Source organism: Macrotis lagotis, chromosome 4 (assembly GCF_037893015.1).
Source record: "Macrotis lagotis isolate mMagLag1 chromosome 4, bilby.v1.9.chrom.fasta, whole genome shotgun sequence".
Lineage (NCBI taxonomy): Eukaryota > Metazoa > Chordata > Mammalia > Peramelemorphia > Peramelidae > Macrotis > Macrotis lagotis.
Genome location: NC_133661.1, coordinates 30,341,566 through 30,362,183, shown reverse-complemented (window position 1 = coordinate 30,362,183; position 20,618 = coordinate 30,341,566). Strand labels below are relative to the sequence as shown.

The 20,618-nt window shown below is 38.0% G+C and overlaps 1 protein-coding gene across 5 annotated transcripts in view; it reads right to left on the bottom strand.

Moving 5' to 3' along the window:
• The window catches only part of TET1 (tet methylcytosine dioxygenase 1), a 153,208-nt gene that overhangs the window by 68,295 nt on the left and 64,295 nt on the right, over positions 1-20,618 (bottom strand). For all 5 annotated transcript variants that reach the window (XR_012477698.1, XM_074232405.1, XM_074232406.1 and 2 more), the window contains 3 exons: positions 17,104-19,573; positions 12,078-12,168; positions 9,297-9,390 (listed from right to left, as the gene is read on the bottom strand). Coding sequence is in view for 4 of the 5 variants with exons in the window: in XM_074232405.1 (XP_074088506.1) it covers positions 9,297-9,390; positions 12,078-12,168; positions 17,104-19,573 (2,655 nt within the window). In the remaining variant the exon portion in view is untranslated. The remainder of the gene's footprint in view (positions 1-9,296; positions 9,391-12,077; positions 12,169-17,103; positions 19,574-20,618) is intronic.

Genomic DNA, 20,618 nt, shown 5'->3' with positions numbered 1-20,618 from the left:
GGAGCCTCCAAATGCCACAGGATCTGGTCACTGAACAGATGGCAAGGGCCCTAGTCACAGATCCCAACAGATTCTACAGGCAACAATTCAAAATATATCAGCAAACAAACCTTCTGGAGCTTCATAAATGGGGAAGGGGAAAAAATGAGCCTTTATACAGCAGCCACTGAGCTAAGTCCTTTTCAATTAGTATCTGATTTCATATAGTGAGTCTGTATTCCACTGGTCACTCTAGCTTCACATTTGGCATACAGCCATCAGAATATCCCAAACCTCTGGAGATAGTAATTGCTAAGAAGTGAGAATGCTAGCTTTAAAAGCAGACAAATACAGGATCCTTAATCAGAAAACTATTGTTGATATCTTGGACATTGATGGAAGGAAGGAGAATAGGAAAAAGAGAGAGAGAGAGAGAGAGAGAGAGAGAGAGAGAGAGGAGGAAAGAACCATTTTGAGGGGGAAATTGAAGAGAAATATGCGCCAGACACTATGCTAAGTATTTTACAAATATTATTTCATTTAATTTCACAACTACTGTCCATAGGAGGCAGGTACTGTTATTATTTCCATTTTATCAATGAGGAAACTGAGGTTAAGAGAAGTTAAGTGACTTACCCAAATAGATAGATAAAAGTTAAAGTGAGGTATAGATATCAACTAGCTACAGAGGAAAAAAGAAAAAAGTGTTCCTGCCTGATGCTTCCTAAAGGTGGGCCTGCCAAGGCCTGTAACTTTCAACTACTAAAACAAGATAATCCACAATTTATTTCTATTAACACTGAAACTCATGAAGGTAATTTTTCATCCTTTTTGGGAACAGGATCAAGAATGGAAAAGAGCAAATTTACTTTCCTATCCATATTTGATTTAGAATTCCAGTTTGAAGCACAGAGCTCCTGTGAAACAGCGAGCAATTCCTTGACCTCTTTGGGCCTTGGATTAAATGATCTCTTAGGTCTCTTCCAAATTTCAGTCTTATGGAACAGTCTCCCTCTGTAAGTTAAGAAACACTTGCTAACCAGCAGGTGCTGTGCTTGGTACTGATGATAAAAATACAAAGAATGAAATAATCTCTTATCCGAAGGAACTGAAGTGACTTTCAAAACCAAGGTCATAGAAGCAACAGCACTGAGAACTAATATTCTGGCTCCAAACATTGTGTCCTTTCTTCTCTTTGACACTGCCAGGACTGCCAGCCATAATGAGGATAAGAAAAACTATCCCATGCCCACCACCAGGTTTTGTGACCTATGTATTAAATGATCTTTAAGTAATGCCTTGAAGCACTAAAATTTCAGGGTTCAAGATAGAATCACTATCAGTCCTTGCAAAAAGCCTTTGATAGAAGCCTCCATTGTAATAAATAATTTACACCCAACATCACTCAAACACTAGGACATCTAACCCAATCTTTCATCCTGTCAATTTTTCAGGCAACCTAGGGAGACTATCCGAGTTTTTGATACTGAAATTAAATTCACCAGCCTGGCATTTTAGGCTCCTATGTATTTCCAAATTAAATCAGAATTTTTCCTCCACATGAGTCCCTTCATTCTGCCAGGCTAGTCTTCCAACAATCTTTTCCATGGCTTTAGGACTAGCTATTTTGTCCATGGTTATACCTTTAGACATGGATAGAGCTGACACCATCAGTTTTTAAGACCTACAGACCTGGCTGTCCAAATCCATTTGTTCAACCTGTGAGTTTCTCCAAGGTCCTGCCCTACTTCCTGTATTAGAAAGGCCAGGTACAATCTTCCCACCATTCCTTGAAGATTTTTCAAAGCACCATAAAAATGAAGCTACTACAGGCTAATCTTGGGGTAGAAACTGTATACTATTGTCAACTCAATCATAATGATGATGATAGCCTTCATAAGTTTATGAACAGCCAGGGGCTCAGAGAGGTTAAGGGACTTGCCCGAGGCTATACAACCAGTAGGTGTTAAAGGTAGGATGTGAAACTAGGGTTTCTGAATTAACCCACAACCCACTATACCTTTTCAAAAACACAAAACACTATAGTAAAGTGTACAAATATAATATGAATATAAAATGGTATATTATTACTTAGTAGCATATTATTAATAATAAATGAATAGAAGTGTTAATAATAAATTATCATCAGAGCACTCTAAATCTTGGGTATAATCTAGTAGGCAATCCAAGAAGGGAACACAACAATTAAAGAAATGTATTCACAAAAACAAACTGAAATGTAGATAATTTAAAAAATTTTAAAAACATAATTCAGTTCAATGGATTAAGAAACAGCTTAGCATTCAAGAAGTATACATCTGAAATCTAACTCTGCTAACAGCTCCCAGAGGGACTACAAAAAAGTCACCTAAGTTTTCTGGGACCTAGTTTCTTTTACTTTCCATTTAAACAAGACATGAAAACTGCACAATATTCATGAGAGAATAACTAGTGAAAATTATGGTAATACATTTGATGCTGAGCAGCCAAATGATAATTTCCAGAACCAAGCTCCTGGGCAGGAGCATTTGGTCTATAGAACGGAATTGCACTCAGACTTTTCAAAGCTCATGTAATCCTCAGAAAAGGACCTTTGGGAATCTTTAATGGGAGCAATTAGTCTGAGTCTTAGCTTTGCATCTGGTCTGAAAGGCGCCATTGACAAACCTATGATTTGTCCCTAAACCTAACATTCGATACACTGTTTATATAAGGGTAAATGTTTCTTGGAAATTATGTTGTAATTAGAGGTGGCTCAGCCTCCAAGCTTGGCTGGAGAGGACCCCCAGCAGAGGCATCTTCAGGCACCTTCATAGAAATAGAAGATTCCCCTGTTGTCTGCCCCCCATATTGACAGACCCCTGTTAGTTTAGTAGCCATTCTGCCACAGAACTGATTAAAGCGGCAAATCCCTAACTTCACCCTCCTATGGATAGTTTGTGCAAGAATGCCAAGAAGGGACTAGAATGTCCCTGGCTTGTCATACTGGTCTGTTCACTCTTCCCCAAGAGAAACCTGTCACTCAGGGCATAACTATTGATAGAGGGCCTACTAGATGGTGGGCACTGAGCTAAAAGCACTTTACAGTTATCTCAGTTAATCCTCACAATTATCTGAGAGAGAGGTGCTTTTTTTGTGCCATTTTACAATCGTGGAAACTGAGGTAAACAGGAGGGAAATGATTCCTCGGGGTAACATGGAGAGGATGGTCTTAGGTCAAGGAGAATCTCAGGTCTTCCTGACTCCAGATCTAGTACTCTAGCTCCTATCTCTCTGCTTCCCATAACCTCGTGGACTTCCTAGATTCCTAAAAGATTCAGCTCCTATCTTCTACTAGAGAAGTGTTTTCCATTAATATTTGTTCTGGTTTGATAATCATGTATGAACTCATCTCTTGACATGCCGTGGCATTCCCCTCCTCCTTCCTCCAAACTGTAACCTCTTTGAGGCAGATCTTCTTTGGCCTGATGACTTCATAAACAGTCATTTTACATAGTAAGGCTTAACAAATGGATCAGGATTGAATGTATGAGGGGCAAGTAGGTAGGTGGTGTAAAGGATAGAGCACTGGCCATTGGAGAAAGGAGGCCCCGAGGCCAAATCTGGCCAAGGCCACTTGATACCTACCACTTGTGGGGGGGGGGGGGGAGAGAGACAGAGAGAGGGAGAGAGGGGGAGAGATTGAGAAGTGAGACATGTTGAACACAGAAATTTTTTCCAACTGGGAATCTTTTAAGTGCTCTTGGTCTCTTCTGCACAGTATGCCCAGCCCCTTCACATACCCCAAAAGAAAAATCAAAAACATTTGATATAGAAAGGGAGATGTATATGGAATCAATGTTTAACCTTCTCTTTTAACTCTGCTTACTCAAAGGCCAGGGAAAGAACTGATTAGCACAACTAACATCCATCCACAAATGAACAATATACTATCTTATCAACAAAAACTATCAACTTGGTTAAACAAAAGCAACAAATCAATTACTGGCCTATTAACATACTAATATGAGGAATGAAAGAGGAGGAAAATATACAGGAACCAGGCAGTTTTCAAAAGTCAAAGTTATCTATACTCCTATAAAATAAATGGTCTGAATCACTAATTAGAGAAATGCAAATTTAAACAATTCTGAGGCACCACACCACATCATGGCAAATGTTGGAGGGGATGTGGGATAATTGGATACTAATCCCAGCTGATAGAGTTGTGAACCAATCCAACCATTCTGGAGAGTAATTTGGAACTATGTCCAAATAGCAAAGTGCATACCCCAAAAAGAAGATTCATTTGTATAAAAATATTTATAGCACTTCTTTTTGTGGTAGTAAAGAGTAGGAAATTGAGGATATGTTCCTCAACTGAGGAATAGCTGAATAAGTTATAGTATGATTCTTATGTGCTATAAGAAATGATGAGCAGAATGGTATCAGAAAAACCTGAAAAGGATTACTTGAACTGATGCAAGTGAAATGAGCAAAACCAGAAGAAGGCTGTGCACAGTAATAGCAACATTATACAATGTCTTAGCTATTCTCAGGAACACAATGATCCAGGACAATTCCAAGCACTTATGATAAAGATGCTATCCACCTTCAGAGAAAGAAATGATGGGATCTGAATGCAAAATGAAGCATATTATTTTTCACTTTATTCTTAGGGATTTATTCTTTTGGTCCTTATCTTCTTTCAGAACATAACTAATGTAGAAATAGGAACAGATAGATGGTGCAGTGAATAGAGGTTTTGGAGTTGGGGGCCCAGAGGCCAAATATGGTTTCCTGCACTTGACTCTTAGTATCTGTTTGACTCTGGGCAAGTTATTTAGCCTCAATTGTCTCGCATCCAGGGTCATCTCCAGTCTTCCTGATTCATATCTGGTCACTGGCCTAAGATGAATCTGGAGGACAAAGTGAGGCTAATGACTTAGCTGAGCATCTCCTCACTTAAATCCCATTCATATGCTGTCCTGAAAGCACCTCCAGGGTGTCATGATCTTCTTTGAGAATGAAGTACAAACATCATCAGTATGGAATTTTATTTTTCATAAATGCCCATGTGCTGCTTATCATCTCAGGGAGGAAAGGAAAATATATGGAACTCAAATTTCATTTTAAATGAATGCTAAAAATGTAATTGAGGAAAATATATAATATTAGTTTTAAAAGAAGAAAAAAGGTATAAGGACATAATCTTCTTATGTGGTCTAAATACTGCTACAATTCATACAATTCATAGCATTTTGAAGAAAAGTGCCCTTCACAGCTTGGCAAACAATCCTGCCTGAATGTTGATTGCAGCAACATTACATTGCTTTTAGATCAGACATAATTTTAGTCTGAATAAAGACCACTGAGCTGTTCTACACTTATTCCAGGAGATTATGTGTGAAATTGTATATCCCAAATTCCATGATTCACAGAAACAGCCAATGGTAGTTGGGCAGAGATGGATTAGATGAGCAGGGTCATAAATTATTACTAAATGAAAGGAATAGAACATGTAGGAAAGGGAATCAGGTTATCGTTAACTTTTTCTTACCCTGAAAGATCATCATTTGCCAAGAAAGCAGAAAATGCTTATACATAACTTCCATTGTAACATAACCACCACTAAGTCACTCCTAATACAAAGATGAAGTGTGGGTACCCTTTTGATTCAAATTTAACAGTTGGCCTGGATGGAGTCCTTGGACCAAACTCCTCAGCATGCTCTCCAGGGTCCTGGACCAAAGCTTCAGAAAAAAGAAAACTTAGAAGAATAGATTTTATGAATGTTTTCAAAATATTTGAAAACAAACTTGTGGGAGAGAATAGTTTTATTGTGTATAGTTTTAGAAGGAACAGATGCAACCAATGGCTGGGAGTTCCAATGACACAGATTTCAATGACACATGAAAGAGTAGGACTGTTCACCAATGGAAGTGCCCCATTCCTGGCAGGGTGCCAGCAGCTGAAGCTAGATGACCATCTGTCAGAAATCTGGGATGAAAAATTCTTGCACTAGACCAAATGACATTCAACACTCTTTCCATCACAAAACCCCAAGAAAAATGAGTCAGTCTCACCCTCTACTCTGCATATATCATATCCCTTTGTACAATGTTTGCTGTTTTATTAGGAATGCCACGTTACACTTCTAATCCATAGCATTTAGCATAATGCTGAATATATGGTAAGTTCTTTTTAATTTATTTAAGGCAATGGGCTTAATTGTCTTGCCCAAGGTCACACAGCTAGGCAATCATTTAAGTGTCTGAGGTATATCCATTGGCCCACCTAGCTGCCCATGGTTAGTTTTTAATAAATGCTACTGACTTAATATTAAGTCACTGTTATTACTATCATTTTATTAGTATTCATGTCTCCTATTCTTTCTCTTTAAAAAATGATTATACTGAAGTATTAAACATCAACATCATCATCATTTATAGAGCGACAGCATGAAATAATGCCTAAGGTTCTAGCCTAGAAGCAAAGAAGACTTAGTAATTCAAGACCCGTCTCTGATGAATGCCCATTGGGTGATCCTCACCAAGTGAATTAACCTCTCTTGGCACAGACAGGTCAAGAACTGCTGACCTGCAAAGGGAGAACTTCTTTCTCGAGGAGTTCCCTTTAACCAGTGAAATCAGAGCTCCAATCCCTTGCTCTATAACCAGTCACATATGGATGGCTAAATAACTTAGTTATAGTTGTTGCTGTTACTAAGTTAATTAAGTTACTAAGTTAGCTACAAACATTTAAAGAGTGAATGAATGTATAATATTAACTCTTTTTAGTTAATACCAGTAAACATCTGATTATTTTGCCTTTTCTTGTACATTTTTAGGTTCCTTTTTTCCTATTTTATTGTCCTTATCAGTGTTCACTCTCCTCTGTTGCTTCAGGGTTTTGTTTTTTTGTTACATTTTGCATCCTCTTAGGAAGTTCTTTCCAGGTTTTTAAAATCTTCAACTTGTTACTTCTCCATGTATAAACTGTAACCACAGAGAAGTTTCTTGTCTTCTGTGAGGCTGCTTGCCCATTTGTGGCGATAGACATGCTTACCTAGCTTACCTTACAAAATATTTTAAAGGACATTTTAAGCAGGAGACAAATTGAAACTACTCTATGAATATTGGTGGCATCATTTCAAGAAAACTATGGGAATTCCATATTCTCTAGTCTTACAAACTGTCACACCTCTCATCTGGTACAGCATCTCATCCAGCAGGTGTGCTGCATGCATCTTCTTGAGACAGCTGTCCCATGCCTCTTTGCAGAGGTGGAAAGTTCTACAGCTAGAGATCATACATCATTTCAGAATTTTTCAGACTATTTTAGACTATTTTGAGGGACTGATTGGTTTTTCTGATTCTTTTTATTTCCTTCTTCCTTTTTTTAAAATAACCTTTAATAAATGGCATTGCTTTCAAGGAGAGAAGGAAAAGAATTCAGAGGAAAATTTAAATGATATGAAACCAAAAAATAGCCATAAAATTAATTTTCAAAAAATGCTCTCATTCAGGAAGCTCTCCCAGAACCTTAGAGGTTCCCACATTTTCCCTGCTAATTCCATCAAACTAACCACTACCATTTAACAAATCTAGGAAATTTTAAATGAAAAATTGATAGGTACGTTCTACATGTAATAAGGCCACATATGGACAGAGTATATAAATTTCAGATCATGGTGGTTTATCAGGGAGGATCCAGGGCAACTAGAGTTTCTAACAAAATTTTTGTCAAAATCACAGAATTCCCATAATGTTAGCTTTAGAAATGGAAGCTTAGGGGCAGCTAGGTGGTGCAGTGGATAGGGCACAGCCCTGGAGTCAGGAGTACCTGAGTTCAAATCCGGCCTCAGATGCTTAATAATTACCCAGCTGTGTAGCCTTGAGCAAGCCACTTAACCCCATTTGCCTTGCAAAAACCTAAAAAAAAAATGGCAGCTTAGGGGTCATTTAAACTCAAGTCCCTATACACTGGTTTCTTCTCAGATTTATAAATCTTTCAGCTTTTAAACTCAAGTCCCTCATTTTAAAGAGGAAGAAACTATAAGAAATTAAATGATTTGTTCTTCTTGCTCTTTGTTCAGCTGTTACAGATGTGACAGATCCTTCTTGACTCAATTTGAGGTTCCCTTGGCAGACAGAGTGATTTGCTATTTTCTTCTCCAATGGATCCAGTGGACCCCTTTTGTCAGGCTAAGTGACCCGCCCAAAGTCACACAGCCAGGTAATATGTGAGTCTGGCTATAACTTAGGTCTTTCCTCCAAGTCTATCTACTGAGGCTACCTCTACATAATTTGTGGAAGACTGTATAGTTAATTCTGTCAGAGAACTCAGTGTACTGATAGCAACTACATCACCAATTCCCTCCCCAGGAATCAATTTGTTTTAAGTCAAAGTGCTATACCTTAATCCCTTGACTTACACGGACAACAGTCACAAAACCACAACTGCTCGAACTAACTCCCTATAAAATATCCCTTTTACCTTTCACCAGTGGATTCTGTTATCCTCAAGCAATCCTTACACAAGCCAGCCTCCCACCACAAGGAAAGAACCTCCTGCTAGCCAGGTCTCCTCTCAGAAGAGCTACCCAGTTCTGTTTTAATAGACATTTTGCTTTCAGGAGAGTTATTCAATGCTTCTTGGCCTGGCTACTGTTTCTTCTTGAAAATGTATACTAACTCTAAAGAATTATGGACTTTGAACAAAGACCAAAGACTGTTACATTCAAATTAGGAAAAAAAAGTTATCTCATTATGTAATTTTATTATCTCATGCTTTCTTTTTCTTCCTTAAGGATATGATTTCTGTCATCAAACTCAATATAGATCAATGCATACCATGGAAACAATGTAAAGACTAACAGACTGCCTTCTGTGAGGGGTGGGGGGAGGGAAGCAAGAATAGGGGAAAAGTTGTAAAACTCAAAATACATACAATCTTTCCAAAGAAAAAAAGAAAATGTATATTAACTTTAATCCAAAGTACTATAAACAAAAATGGAAATAAAGGGATTTCCTCAAATTGTGACCAATAAGGAGCCTTCCTCACAACAGCCTAGAATGTCCTTTTTATAGATTAGGAAATGGAAGCTTCCATTTCTTGGAAGTCCTTTACTTTGACTTAAGACATCTAGACATGAAGCCCTATCTCCTGCCTCCCAGGGACCCTTCCATTTCATCTCTCCAACTAGTATTGTAATAGAGAGAAATATTTAGCACCAAATTCAAGTACCCTTTGGAGGAAATTTAAAGACCAAGGCAATACCAATTAATTCTCCCATCTTTCCCTCCCACCAAAGTGTAGAAATACCAACTACTTACCCACTTGGCAATTGGACACCCCTGAGAGCTTTTTCCTTCTTTGCCTGTATAAACGACGACTTCTATCCTAATGGCTCTTCCTTTTTCACCATATCTGAGTATAAAAAAAATTGGAAGAAGAAACCTGATGCAGTACTCTCTGAAATTCAAAGCTCCTTAAGTAAATATGTGTCATGTTTAATCAGAATTCTAACTAGTGCCAAGTCCAGAGCAAAGAAACCAAAAAATGTCCTCAGTTTTGTTTCAAGTGGAGAGGGGGAGAGAGAAGGCAGAAAAAAACACAAAGAGAGAAAAAAAAGGAGAGAAATGAAAAGAAGGAAGGAGAAAAAGAGAGAGAGAGGACGGGAGATGAGGGGAGTGAGAGAAAGAGGGTAAGGAAGGAGGGTTGGAGAGAGAGAGAGAGAGAGAGAGAGAGAGAGCGCGCAAGAAGGTTGGGGGAGCATGAGGGCTGGAGGCTGCCATGGTGAGGTGAGGAAATAGTTCATACTGAGCCAGGGAAAGACTTATCTGGGATGCTCTGATAGGGAGGGGGATACAATGACATAAGGAGGGAAAGAAGTCGCCAAATGATGCTTTTGTATTTTAAGTGATTTTTCTTGGTAACAAAGTGCTAATTATTGCTATACTGATGAAGAACTCAAAGTACTGTCAGAGTCCCTTTTAAATTTCAGAGACTTGGGACAAAGTTCCAGTTGTGAAATCATAGCATGGGTTAAATAATAAAAAGATACTTCTTGAGGAAAGAGCAAAACTGGAAAATTGAGTAGAATTATAGAATATATTATGAAAAAAACAAACCAACTGAACAAGTAGAGAAAGATTACTGATCACAAAGCTAATAGTTTATCAAGAAATGGTTGGGGGCAGCTAAGTAGCACAGTGGACTGACCACCAGCCCTGGAGTCAGGAGAACCTGAGTTCAAATCTGGCTTCATACACTTAATAATTACCTAGCTATGTGACCATGGGCAAGTCACTTAACCCCATTACCTTGGAAAAAATCAAAAAAAAATTAATGGTTATACCAGATGAATTTTAATGCCTTATTTGATAGATTTAATAGATATGGAATGCTCTAGATTAAGTGTTCTTTACCCTGTGGAGAGTCAATTTAGTGAAACTATGGACCCTTTCACAGAATAATAGCTTTTAAATAATTAAAGGAAATTAGTAAATAAATAAATTCCACCCAAATTCATAGACCTATTGAAATATATCCCCAGATCTTTAGGGGGATTATGAAAATCAAGTTTAATAAGCCATGATCTAGATGTACCTTACATAATTTTACCAAAATATATGGTGTGTGAAGACGTGGGAAGATATAAAATACATACGACTATTAGAGAGATTCAGAGAGATTCAGAACTGGTCAAATGATTGGACCCATAAAGAAATCCTCAACTAAACAGGGAGTGTCTATTAGCAAACTCAAGGGATCAGGACAGGGTTCCAGGCTGGCTCACATTTTTGTCAATCACTAGTACAAAGGCACAGAGAGGCTCAAACCTGCTAATGATACAGAGTCAAGAAGAACTGAGAACATGGAGGGTGACAAAATCAGGAGCCAAAAATAGCTTTAAAGGCTACAACAGGGGCTTTTACCCTAAAAATATTAAAACTTTTGAAAAAGAATCATCTTATTATTTTATGTGCTTAAAAACTATTATTCTGAATGGGTGTGAACAGACCATTAGAATGACTGCTCAAGGGCTTCAAGACACAAAAAAGGGCGAAGGGCCCTGGGCTAGAACACTGATCCAAATATTCTAAGATGGAATTTAAAGGAGACTGGAGTATAACAAAGTTCTACATTTTGTTAAAAATCAACTTCACTGGTATGAGATATAGTAGGCATGACTAGACAGTAAGATTCTAATGGGGATTCTAATGGTCCATAAGCTCATTGAGTCAACAATATGATATAGCAGCCAAAAAAACAAACACAATCTTGGCTTATTTTAAGAAGTATGATGTCCTAGGTGAGAAAAGCAAGAGTACTAACATACACTGTCCAGCCCAGTTCCCATCTACAAATAATGTGCTCAATTCTTGCTTTGTGATTTTTTTAGTTTCTATTTTTTCAAGTTAAGTTTTAATTGACATCTTTTACATAGCCTAATTTTCTCCCAGTATTCCTCTTCCTCCATATAGAGAGCCATCTCACATAACAAAGAGAATTAGCTGTCTATGTTTATAAAGAATGAACAAGATCTACAATTATCCAGGGAGAATGAGCAATTCTTTAGGAACACCAGAGGGATACCACTTGACAAGCTCTCCTTTCTTGTGCCTTAATTAGCCCTGTATTAACAATACTAGTGTCTACTTCATTCACCTACCTGACTGGCTGAAGTTATTCTCAGAGAGCATTAAATCAGAGCCATAGTCCAAAGACCTATGATTTCCCTGGTGTGGACACCTCCTCTACCCTTGCAGATTATGACCCCCCCTCTTTATGATTTAATAAATTTCTTGGTTCTGTAACCAGATAAACTTCATCAAGCAATCTTCTGGTGATGAGGCTCATCAAACATTGCCAGGGCAGTCTTCTAACCATGATATGTGACCTGTCACCTGGTTTATAGCTTGCTTGAAGCACTTCCCACCTAGGAGGACCATCCAGATCTTGGTGATCAATGGGCAATACTTTCAAGAACCCAGGTTTGCCTCAGAAGGTCACAATGGAGAGTAATATGTGTGTCTAATGTCAGCAAACTCACAGTTAAGGTTTTTTTTTGGTTTTGTTTTTACATACAAGGAATGATTGTTTTTCCTCACCTGGCCTCCATGATTTCCCTGACAGCAGCCACACTTGGTCCTGTTCCAAGATGTGTATAGTATGGCCCTTCATCTTTTTCTATAATTTGTTCTGTGGAAGGAATAATAATATTAAACTCAAGGATTAACAGAATTGTTTTAACAGATGCATCTGGGTAAGCTGTTTTTACTAAATTGAGGAAGGTTGGGGGCAAACACTAAAGAATATAATCAAAATATCACAACAAAATTCCTTATAGATATGGAAAACGGTTCTTGATAAAGATTTGGTAGGAATCAGTTTGGAAACTGCTAATTCTAAATTACTACCAAGCTCCTGCTTGTAGGGGTCTTAAAGTAACCCTGGGTTCTTGAAGGTAATGCCAAGTATAACCTTTAGAAGGTCTTTGAAGACTGGCTCAGCAACCACTTGAATTTCTGTGATCCAAGAATGTATCTCATTATGGAGTGCAGAGAGGCTTATTATCAGGTTGACTAAGATCTACTTAGTGTGAAAATCCCAAACTTCTACACTGGTGGAGGGAGTGTCCACGCTAAGGAGAACATGGAACTTTCAAGTACCAAAATCAATGACAAAGGCAGCCAGAAGAGACAGGGAGCCCAGAAGCAACCCTGTTCTATTCTCTTAGAATCCTAGCCCTCATCAAGCCTTAGTTCTTCTAGGAGGCAAAGAGAAACCAGCATGCGTGCTTTTTAATTCATTCCCTTTTTAATGTCATCTTGATTCTATAAACTTACAATTAGAGTAACTTTTAAATTCTGCCTAAGGGCCACATTTATTACAGTCAATTTTGAATGACCTACAGAAATGGAAAGAAGTAAGTGATGCAAGAAAAGGAAATAATGAGTAATTCAAAATACTTTCTCTGAGGCCCCTGGAAAGGATTATCAATGAAACCCTTGGCTCTCCAGAACCCTAAGGGAACAATTGCTGACAAGATCAGGTTCCTGGTTGATTGCTGACAGCCCATAAGAAACAAAACTATTTTTCTTTTAGTCAGTGCTAGAGATGCCTCACACACATCTGCTTGTCTTGAACAGATATTACTGACCACAGTTTAAAGTTTTTTTGCTTGCTTGAGGTCATATTCATAGACCTAGCCTTGGTATTTGCTGTGTGGTTAAACACAAGTCACTTCTACTCTCAGATACAGTTTACTCATTTCTAAAATGAGGAGGCTGGATCAGAAGATCTCTCAGGTGTTTTCAACTTAAAAACCCATAATCAATGAAAGAAGTGCAACAAAATCTTCAAGGGTCATTCAGGACTCCAAAATTTAGTCCCAAAATGCTTTACTTTTGGAGTTGTATACTTTTTCCCTTTAAATATTTTCTCCCTTATCACAATTATGGCTGTTACTTCTTATTTCTGAGTGACTGTCTCTTTTTTTTTTTTGCAAACGGGGTTAAATGGCTTGCCCAAGGCCACACAGCTAGGTAATTATTAAGTGTCTGAGACCAGATTTGAACCCAGGTACTCCTAACTCCAGGGCCGGTGCTTTATCCACTATGCTGACCCCTGTGTGACTGTCTCTTTTAGCACCCCTCTCTTATTTCCCATTTCTATGTGTTGCAAGTTTGGAGATAGGATAACCAAGGCCTGTTTCTAATGTGAGTCAATGGAGTTGTAAGGAAGCATGAGGGGTTTAACAATGAAGTACAAGCCATCACTTTGACTGCTCGAAGATCTTTCCTACTTTTCTTCCGGTCTTTCCGTTCTGTTCTAAATAAATAAGGTAGCCAGAGAATCGATTCTAAATGCCTGAGACAGAATTAATGTTTGCGGTCTTCTTCTTTGTCATTATGCTTAACTCCCTCTAATTTATTAAAATGAGAATTCACTCCCTTAGCACTCACCAGCTGGCAAAACAAGCAACCCAGGTGATCCTGAAACATATTAAATGGTAGAAGGCTAGAATTTTAAAGTTTATTTTTTATTTTCTGATGACAATTGATAATTATTTGATCTTCTTTGCACCTATTTCCTTATTAGTGGGATCTCTGCTACCATTATGAAAATTCTGGTTGATTAATTTATTTGGTCTCACTTGAAAGTTACAAAGTATTTCGAAGAAAGTAGATTTCACAAAATCTGAAGCTAAAAGTTGCAAACTTCTGCAAATCATTTTAACTCACAGGGTAACAATATACCTGCAAATAAATGGCAGTAGCCAGAGCATTGGATCACACAAACTGTGTGATCTTGGGCAAGACATTTAACTAACCCTGATCAGTTTCCTTACCTATAAAATGAGGATAATAATAGCATTTATTTCCCAGTGCTGTGAAAAATAACTAGGAAATTCATAAAACATTCTACGAACATTAAAACATATCATTTTATATAGATAGATATAGAAAAATATGTAATGAGGAATTTAAGCTAAATAAATGACTGAAAAGAGCACTCTTGCTCTTTCATACCATGGTTCAGAGCTTCTAAGTCCTTCCCACCTCTATGACACGATGGTCTTTCCACCTATATCTCTGTGACTCAAATGAAACCCATGATCATCATCATCTCCTCTCTGTCACCCCATTTGGGATCCTACTGAAAGAGTCACATGATGGTTCAAACCATGACCCAAACACCCCATTCAAACCTCAAACCACTTCTTCACTTGTTAGTGTTTCTCTTCTGAGAATTTAACAAGGCTTCTAGTCTTAACCTCTATCAACAATTTAATGTACTCCAGATGAGCTGATGATTTTCTATCAGGGTAGGTTCCCTCCACAGATGTACATCAAAGCCCTCTCACAGTTCAGGTCGGTCTCATCAAGGACAATGGCCAAAAATGTCATGACTTGCTATTTAATCTTTTGATGAGAAGACTCTCTGATCTTAGTGAGGAAAGTTCTCAAATGACAATCAAATCTGAAAGTAAGCCTCAACTCAAAGGCTTTCCAGATAGGCAGAAATCTTCAAAGCAATGAGAACACAGAGTTGTTGCCATAATAAAAGGAGTCAGAGGAGTACTTTAATAGAGGTTCCTTAGCAATATGAATAATAATGATTTATTATCAAGACAACAGGAACTTTCCAGTAAAACACCAAGTGTGTAATTTTACACCTACTTTAGAGATGAAAAAAAATGAGGCAAAATAAACTTGCCTGGAGTAACAGAAAGAGAGAGAAACAGAGGCATAAAACTAGGAAAAAAGCTCCATTATCCTAATTCTACATCCAGTATTCTTTCCACCATACTGTCATGCTACTCCTATAGAATGAAAACACCATTAACCTGCCTCCAAGAATAACTGAGCCCAAGAAATCATCAATGAAATTTAAAGCACATTGCAAATACTCAAGAATAATATGCAGAATAATACTTAAAACTTTCAGTGGAAAAAAAAGGGCTCTCTTTCTTCTTTTCCACCAAGGACAGCAAGGTTTCTATTATTCTGACAGATATCACCCTTGGGGACTGTGCCAAAGTGCTATGTTATATAGAGATGTGATTTCCTTAGGATAATGAGGTCCTCCTGGTACTTGCAGTAACTGAACATCATTGGACACCCATATTTGTGTTTACCAAATTCTATACTACTACTATGATAGATGAATCTCTAAGGTATTGCCTTTTTGTCTAACAAAGGAAGAAAGAGTAGGTCTTTGGTAGGTCTTTCTAAGGATTAGTAAACCATGTTTTAACACAAAGCCAGAGCATTAAGCCTTGGTTCAAACATACCATTTACAATATAACCTTGGACATGTTACTTTCCTGGCTAGACGTCAGTTTCCACAGATGTAAAATTAGGGGACTGACCTGACCTAGCTGAATTAAGTCAGCTCTTTATCCAATGACCTTTCATATTAAATAAAATTACTTATGAGACCAGATTAGAGGCTGTGACCAAATCTAGTTGCACATATTACTCACAACTCATATTTCATATGCAAATACTTTAAAAAGGGTTGGTCAGGGAAATCATTTCCTCCCCACCCAGGTCCATTGAAGCAGGATGTAGCAGAGCCCCTCATCCCAAGATTGTAGATCACCTAGGTCTCTGTTGGTCTCTCAAATCCCCGCCCCCACCAATTCTATTAGTCTAAAGACACAGAAGCTAACAAATCCATCAGCTGGTCACCAGAAACAACCACATAGATTTAAGAGCAGAGACAAATATTAATTTTTTTGCTTTTTGAAGTTAAAGGAAAAATATAAAATTGAATTTTGCTTCAGCAAATTTGAGAGTCATTGCTACATCTGGTGATTCAAAGTCGATTAAATATATTTCAACTTGTTGCAAAATGGGGATTATAATGTGCCTAATATTTTATTCACAGCAAAATTAAATTGTTCACCCTAAGTTACATTCCCTATTCCCTGAAACCTGAGAAGAGAGTAAGAGGAAATGAACTCCCATGAGAAGAAAGCCAGTTTATTGGTAGCAGATCCAGAGTGACAAAACACTACCCTCACAAGAGCTCTGTAGGACCCAGTAAACAAGTCTCAGGGAGTTTCAATGATTTACCCACAGGGTCACATAGACAGTATCTGTCAAATAAATCAGAATTTGAACCCAGGTTTCTTCAGACTCCAAGTATCTTGCTATCCCCATTACACTATATATTTCTAAAAGCAACCACAACAAAAAGATGAACTATTTCATTTGCTTCAGTAGCCTTTTCAAGCATATTTAGCCTTTAAGAAGTTGGCTTTGAGACAGGCAAAAAATAGCAGAGCTTATTCTGACTTTGGAAGAGGCTAATTTGAAATCAAGTTAACAGTCTTATTGGTTTTGAATATCTTTAATGGTGTATGTTTATGTGTGCGTAGGTGTGTACACAATATACTCACTACATATTTTTATACTCACAAAATTGTTATATCTATATGCATGTAGATATATACACGTATTAATGATATAGAGTTCCACTAAGACTCAACAAATTGGCCAATGAGCCACTGGCTATAAAAGGACTGCCATTTTATAAGACAAAACAGTAGACATCTAAATGTCATACAAGTCTGTCACTTGACCCTAAAACCCATACATAAAAAGTCTAATTAATGGCACTTACCGACACAACTACAGCTCGGCAGTTCAGAGGGTCCTTTTTTGGTGGGTGTATCAATCAGATTTTTGGTAGGTGGGTCTAGGAAGGTCATTGGGGATTCAAGGAAACAGCTCAGGGTGTTCTTTCCTTTGGAATTCCCTGAATTGCCAATTCCATGTGAAGTGACTGCCCCTGAACTATGGGATGGCACCATTGTTGTTCCACCTGGACATGCTGCATTTTCATTCCTGAGAGTTTGTAGGGTGCCTGGCACCATGGGAAGCACTGGCAGTCTTGGACTCCTTGGCAGCTCTTCTGCATCCTGCTGTGTTTGGTCTCCACCAGCTGTAGCACCAGCTCTCTGGCTATATTGATTAAAAGGCTGATTGACATTCACTGATTGCTGTACCTGAGAATGGTTACCTTTTTCTGTAAACAACTGTACATTGCCGCTTGGTCTACTTAGAGGGGACTTTGTGTATAAATGGAACAAAGAGAGAGGATCCGTAGAGGACCCACCACTCTGTGGCAAACTTGCTGGAACCACACCTCCTGTCAGAGGATCGATCCCCTCTGATTTTGTGTGTTTTGTGATCTCTTCAAAACCAAACAGTTTTTCCTTCATTTTCTCCTGTGCTGACTCAGGTAAATGTCTGTGGAATTTGATCTGAGTGAGGGGAAGAAATAGTTTTTTATGTTGTGATGATAAAGGACTTTGAGTGAGAGGCTTCGGAGCTTTGGTAAGTAAAGGGTTTCGCTCTATCATTGTAGCATGAAATTCACGGGAAGAAATGTACCCCAACCTTCGAAGTTTAGACCCTACCCAGAGATCATGGAACTTGCTGTACTGCCATGCCAGATGCTCACGTTCACTCTGGTCATTTTGTTGATTGTTCTTGGCTTGGGGCTTTTTCTTTAGTTTCTGTTTCCATGAGGCAGATTTCCCCTTTTTGTGGGAAGATGGTTTTTGCTTAGCCAACAATGAGCTACGATTGTTCCGAATAGGGACAGGTGATTTCTCTTGAAATGAACTTTGTTCTTGGTTGCATTTTTGCTGTACATTGTGACACTCAAGGCTGGGAGATGTCTTTGCACGTTCTTTTTCCTCCAGCTTTGCATTATTGGATTCAATAATGCTTGCAAGTTGTGCCAACTGGGCAGCTACATCTTCTTCTATCTGACTGTGAGGGGTAACCCTATAAGACAAATTATTTTTGGAGTCAAACTTTTTGCTACCACTTTCCTGTAATTGCCTGCAAAATGCCAACTTGCTACTTGCTTGTAAACCATGTGCATTTTTGTCACACCTACCAACAGTAATTCTTCCCTGAAGAACAATTTCTTTGTTGCTGTGATTCCTGGAGGAACTTGGTTCTGTGATGGATCCTGACTTGGTGACTCTTGAAGATGTCTGTGTCTTAGTTGTACTATGATTTGTCATTAAACTATTGTGCAACTTAGAATTCTTTTGGCCATTGTATAGCACTGATTTCCTAGGAGTTGGCTTTTCCAAAGGACAGGGATGCAGGACCAGGGAATCAATTTTTAAGTTTGGATCTTGGAAGTCTTTTCCTGCAGGGGATCCTACAGAACAAAAAATTGCTTTACAGCTGTGAAGTAAGTTTGTTGTCAGTTGTGCAGTCTCTTCATCCTTTTCAGATTTAGATGGTAAAGAATTTTCAGAGGGAGCTTCTGATAGCTGAGTGAGAGCTTCTATGGCTACAACCTGCTCTAGAGTGAGCCTCCTGTCTCTCATCAGAGATAGAAGACAAGGCTGAACCAGAGAATCATCTTGCTTCAACTCCTTGATAGGCTGGTTTTCAGGAACTTCTTGTTTAAACCCTTTTCCCCTTGTAACTACATGAGACAGATTTTCTTGGGCACTGCTATTACTGTTCAAACAGATGCCAGCAAGGTCTTGAGTCGAGTGACAACTAGAGTCTGTCTTCTGTATCATCAAAATGTTATCTTCCCTCATAAGGTGAGCATGGTAAATGCCAGGGACCAAAGCACCTGCTCTATTGTCAGAGCTAATAGTGTTCCCCAAAGAGAGAGGAAGATTGCTTTCTGTGTCATGATCAATCAAATCGGTATTTTTTTCAAACTTGACTTTTTTCAATGACACATCAGCTTCAGCTGGTGAGTAGTATACATTTTTAATGCCATTTTTAACAGTTTGTGCAAACAATTTGGAAGGCTCGATGAGGTCACTCAAAAGGTTTTTTTTCTCATTTTCTTCAGAAGTTTTCAAGTTTTCAGTCTCTGCTGTAGGAACATTGATGTCTCCTTTGACATGGATGGTCAAATGTGATTTCTTGTTCTCTGACCATTTTTTCTCTACTTCGATACCTGTCATGGTGTCTTCTTCATTGGTCTGTACATTTTCAAGGATGTTCTGGTTTAATTTCAACGTTTGTTTTTCACCATTGCCATATTTACTGTTTTCCATGGATTCTGACCTGGGGCCATTTACTAGTTTGTTGTCTAAATGTATCTGTAAAACAATATAAAAAGTCAATGTAACACAATCTACTTTAAATACCTGAAAAACAAGAAGCACAGAGCACTCAACATATTAAAAACCTATTTAAGAGCAATGCTAAGGCTATAAATACAAAGTACACAGCTACAATTTCTCATTATAATGATTATTTTCTATCAAATTGAGCATTTCCATAGATCAGAATGGAACCCATCCATTTCATAAATTGCTACAGCCAAAGAAATCAATTTTCAGATGATGACATCCTTAGCTGTCTTCAAAGGGAGTACCCAGCCATCTCAAATCTATGCCAACTTAGCAGACTCTTCTGAGCAAAAACCCTGTTGGCAATGATTTTGAGTCACAATCACCTTCATGTAAGCAGGATCCCCCAGAATACAGATTCAGTGGAGGAGTTACAATATCTCATTCTCTGAATGCTAATTTGTGCTAGATGCTGTTAAAACTAAACCTATGACAGTCTTTGTTTCTGAGGACTGAATCTGAATAGTAGGCAGGAAAATGGAATATGACTCCAATATACTAGTTAAGAGACTCCAAGGAGAATGAGTAAGTTGATTGGGGAGAATATAAAATACATCCATACAGATGAAAGAAGAGCTTCCCCGAATTAGATAGTGAATGCTCTACCTTTGAGCCATGTCCTTTTCTTCCCCTATTTACAGTTTATGGTACATGTAAATAGCAGATTGAATAACCATGATTTTTATTTATCGATGTTTTTGAATTCCAAATTCTCTCCTTTCCTACTGCCCCATTCCTACCCATTAAGAAAGCAAGCAATGATATTCATGATAAATGTCAAATGATGCAAAACACCTCCATTTTACCCATGTTGTAAAAATAAAAAGTTAAAAAGAAATCATACTTTAATTTGCACTCAGAGTTCTCTCTATGGAAGTGATTAGCATTTTTAAAAAAATCATGAGTCCTTTGAAATTATCTTATATTATTGTATTATTAGAATAACTAATTCTTTCATAGTCAATTACTGTTAAACTTTTATGATTGTTAAACACAATGATTTCCTGGTTCT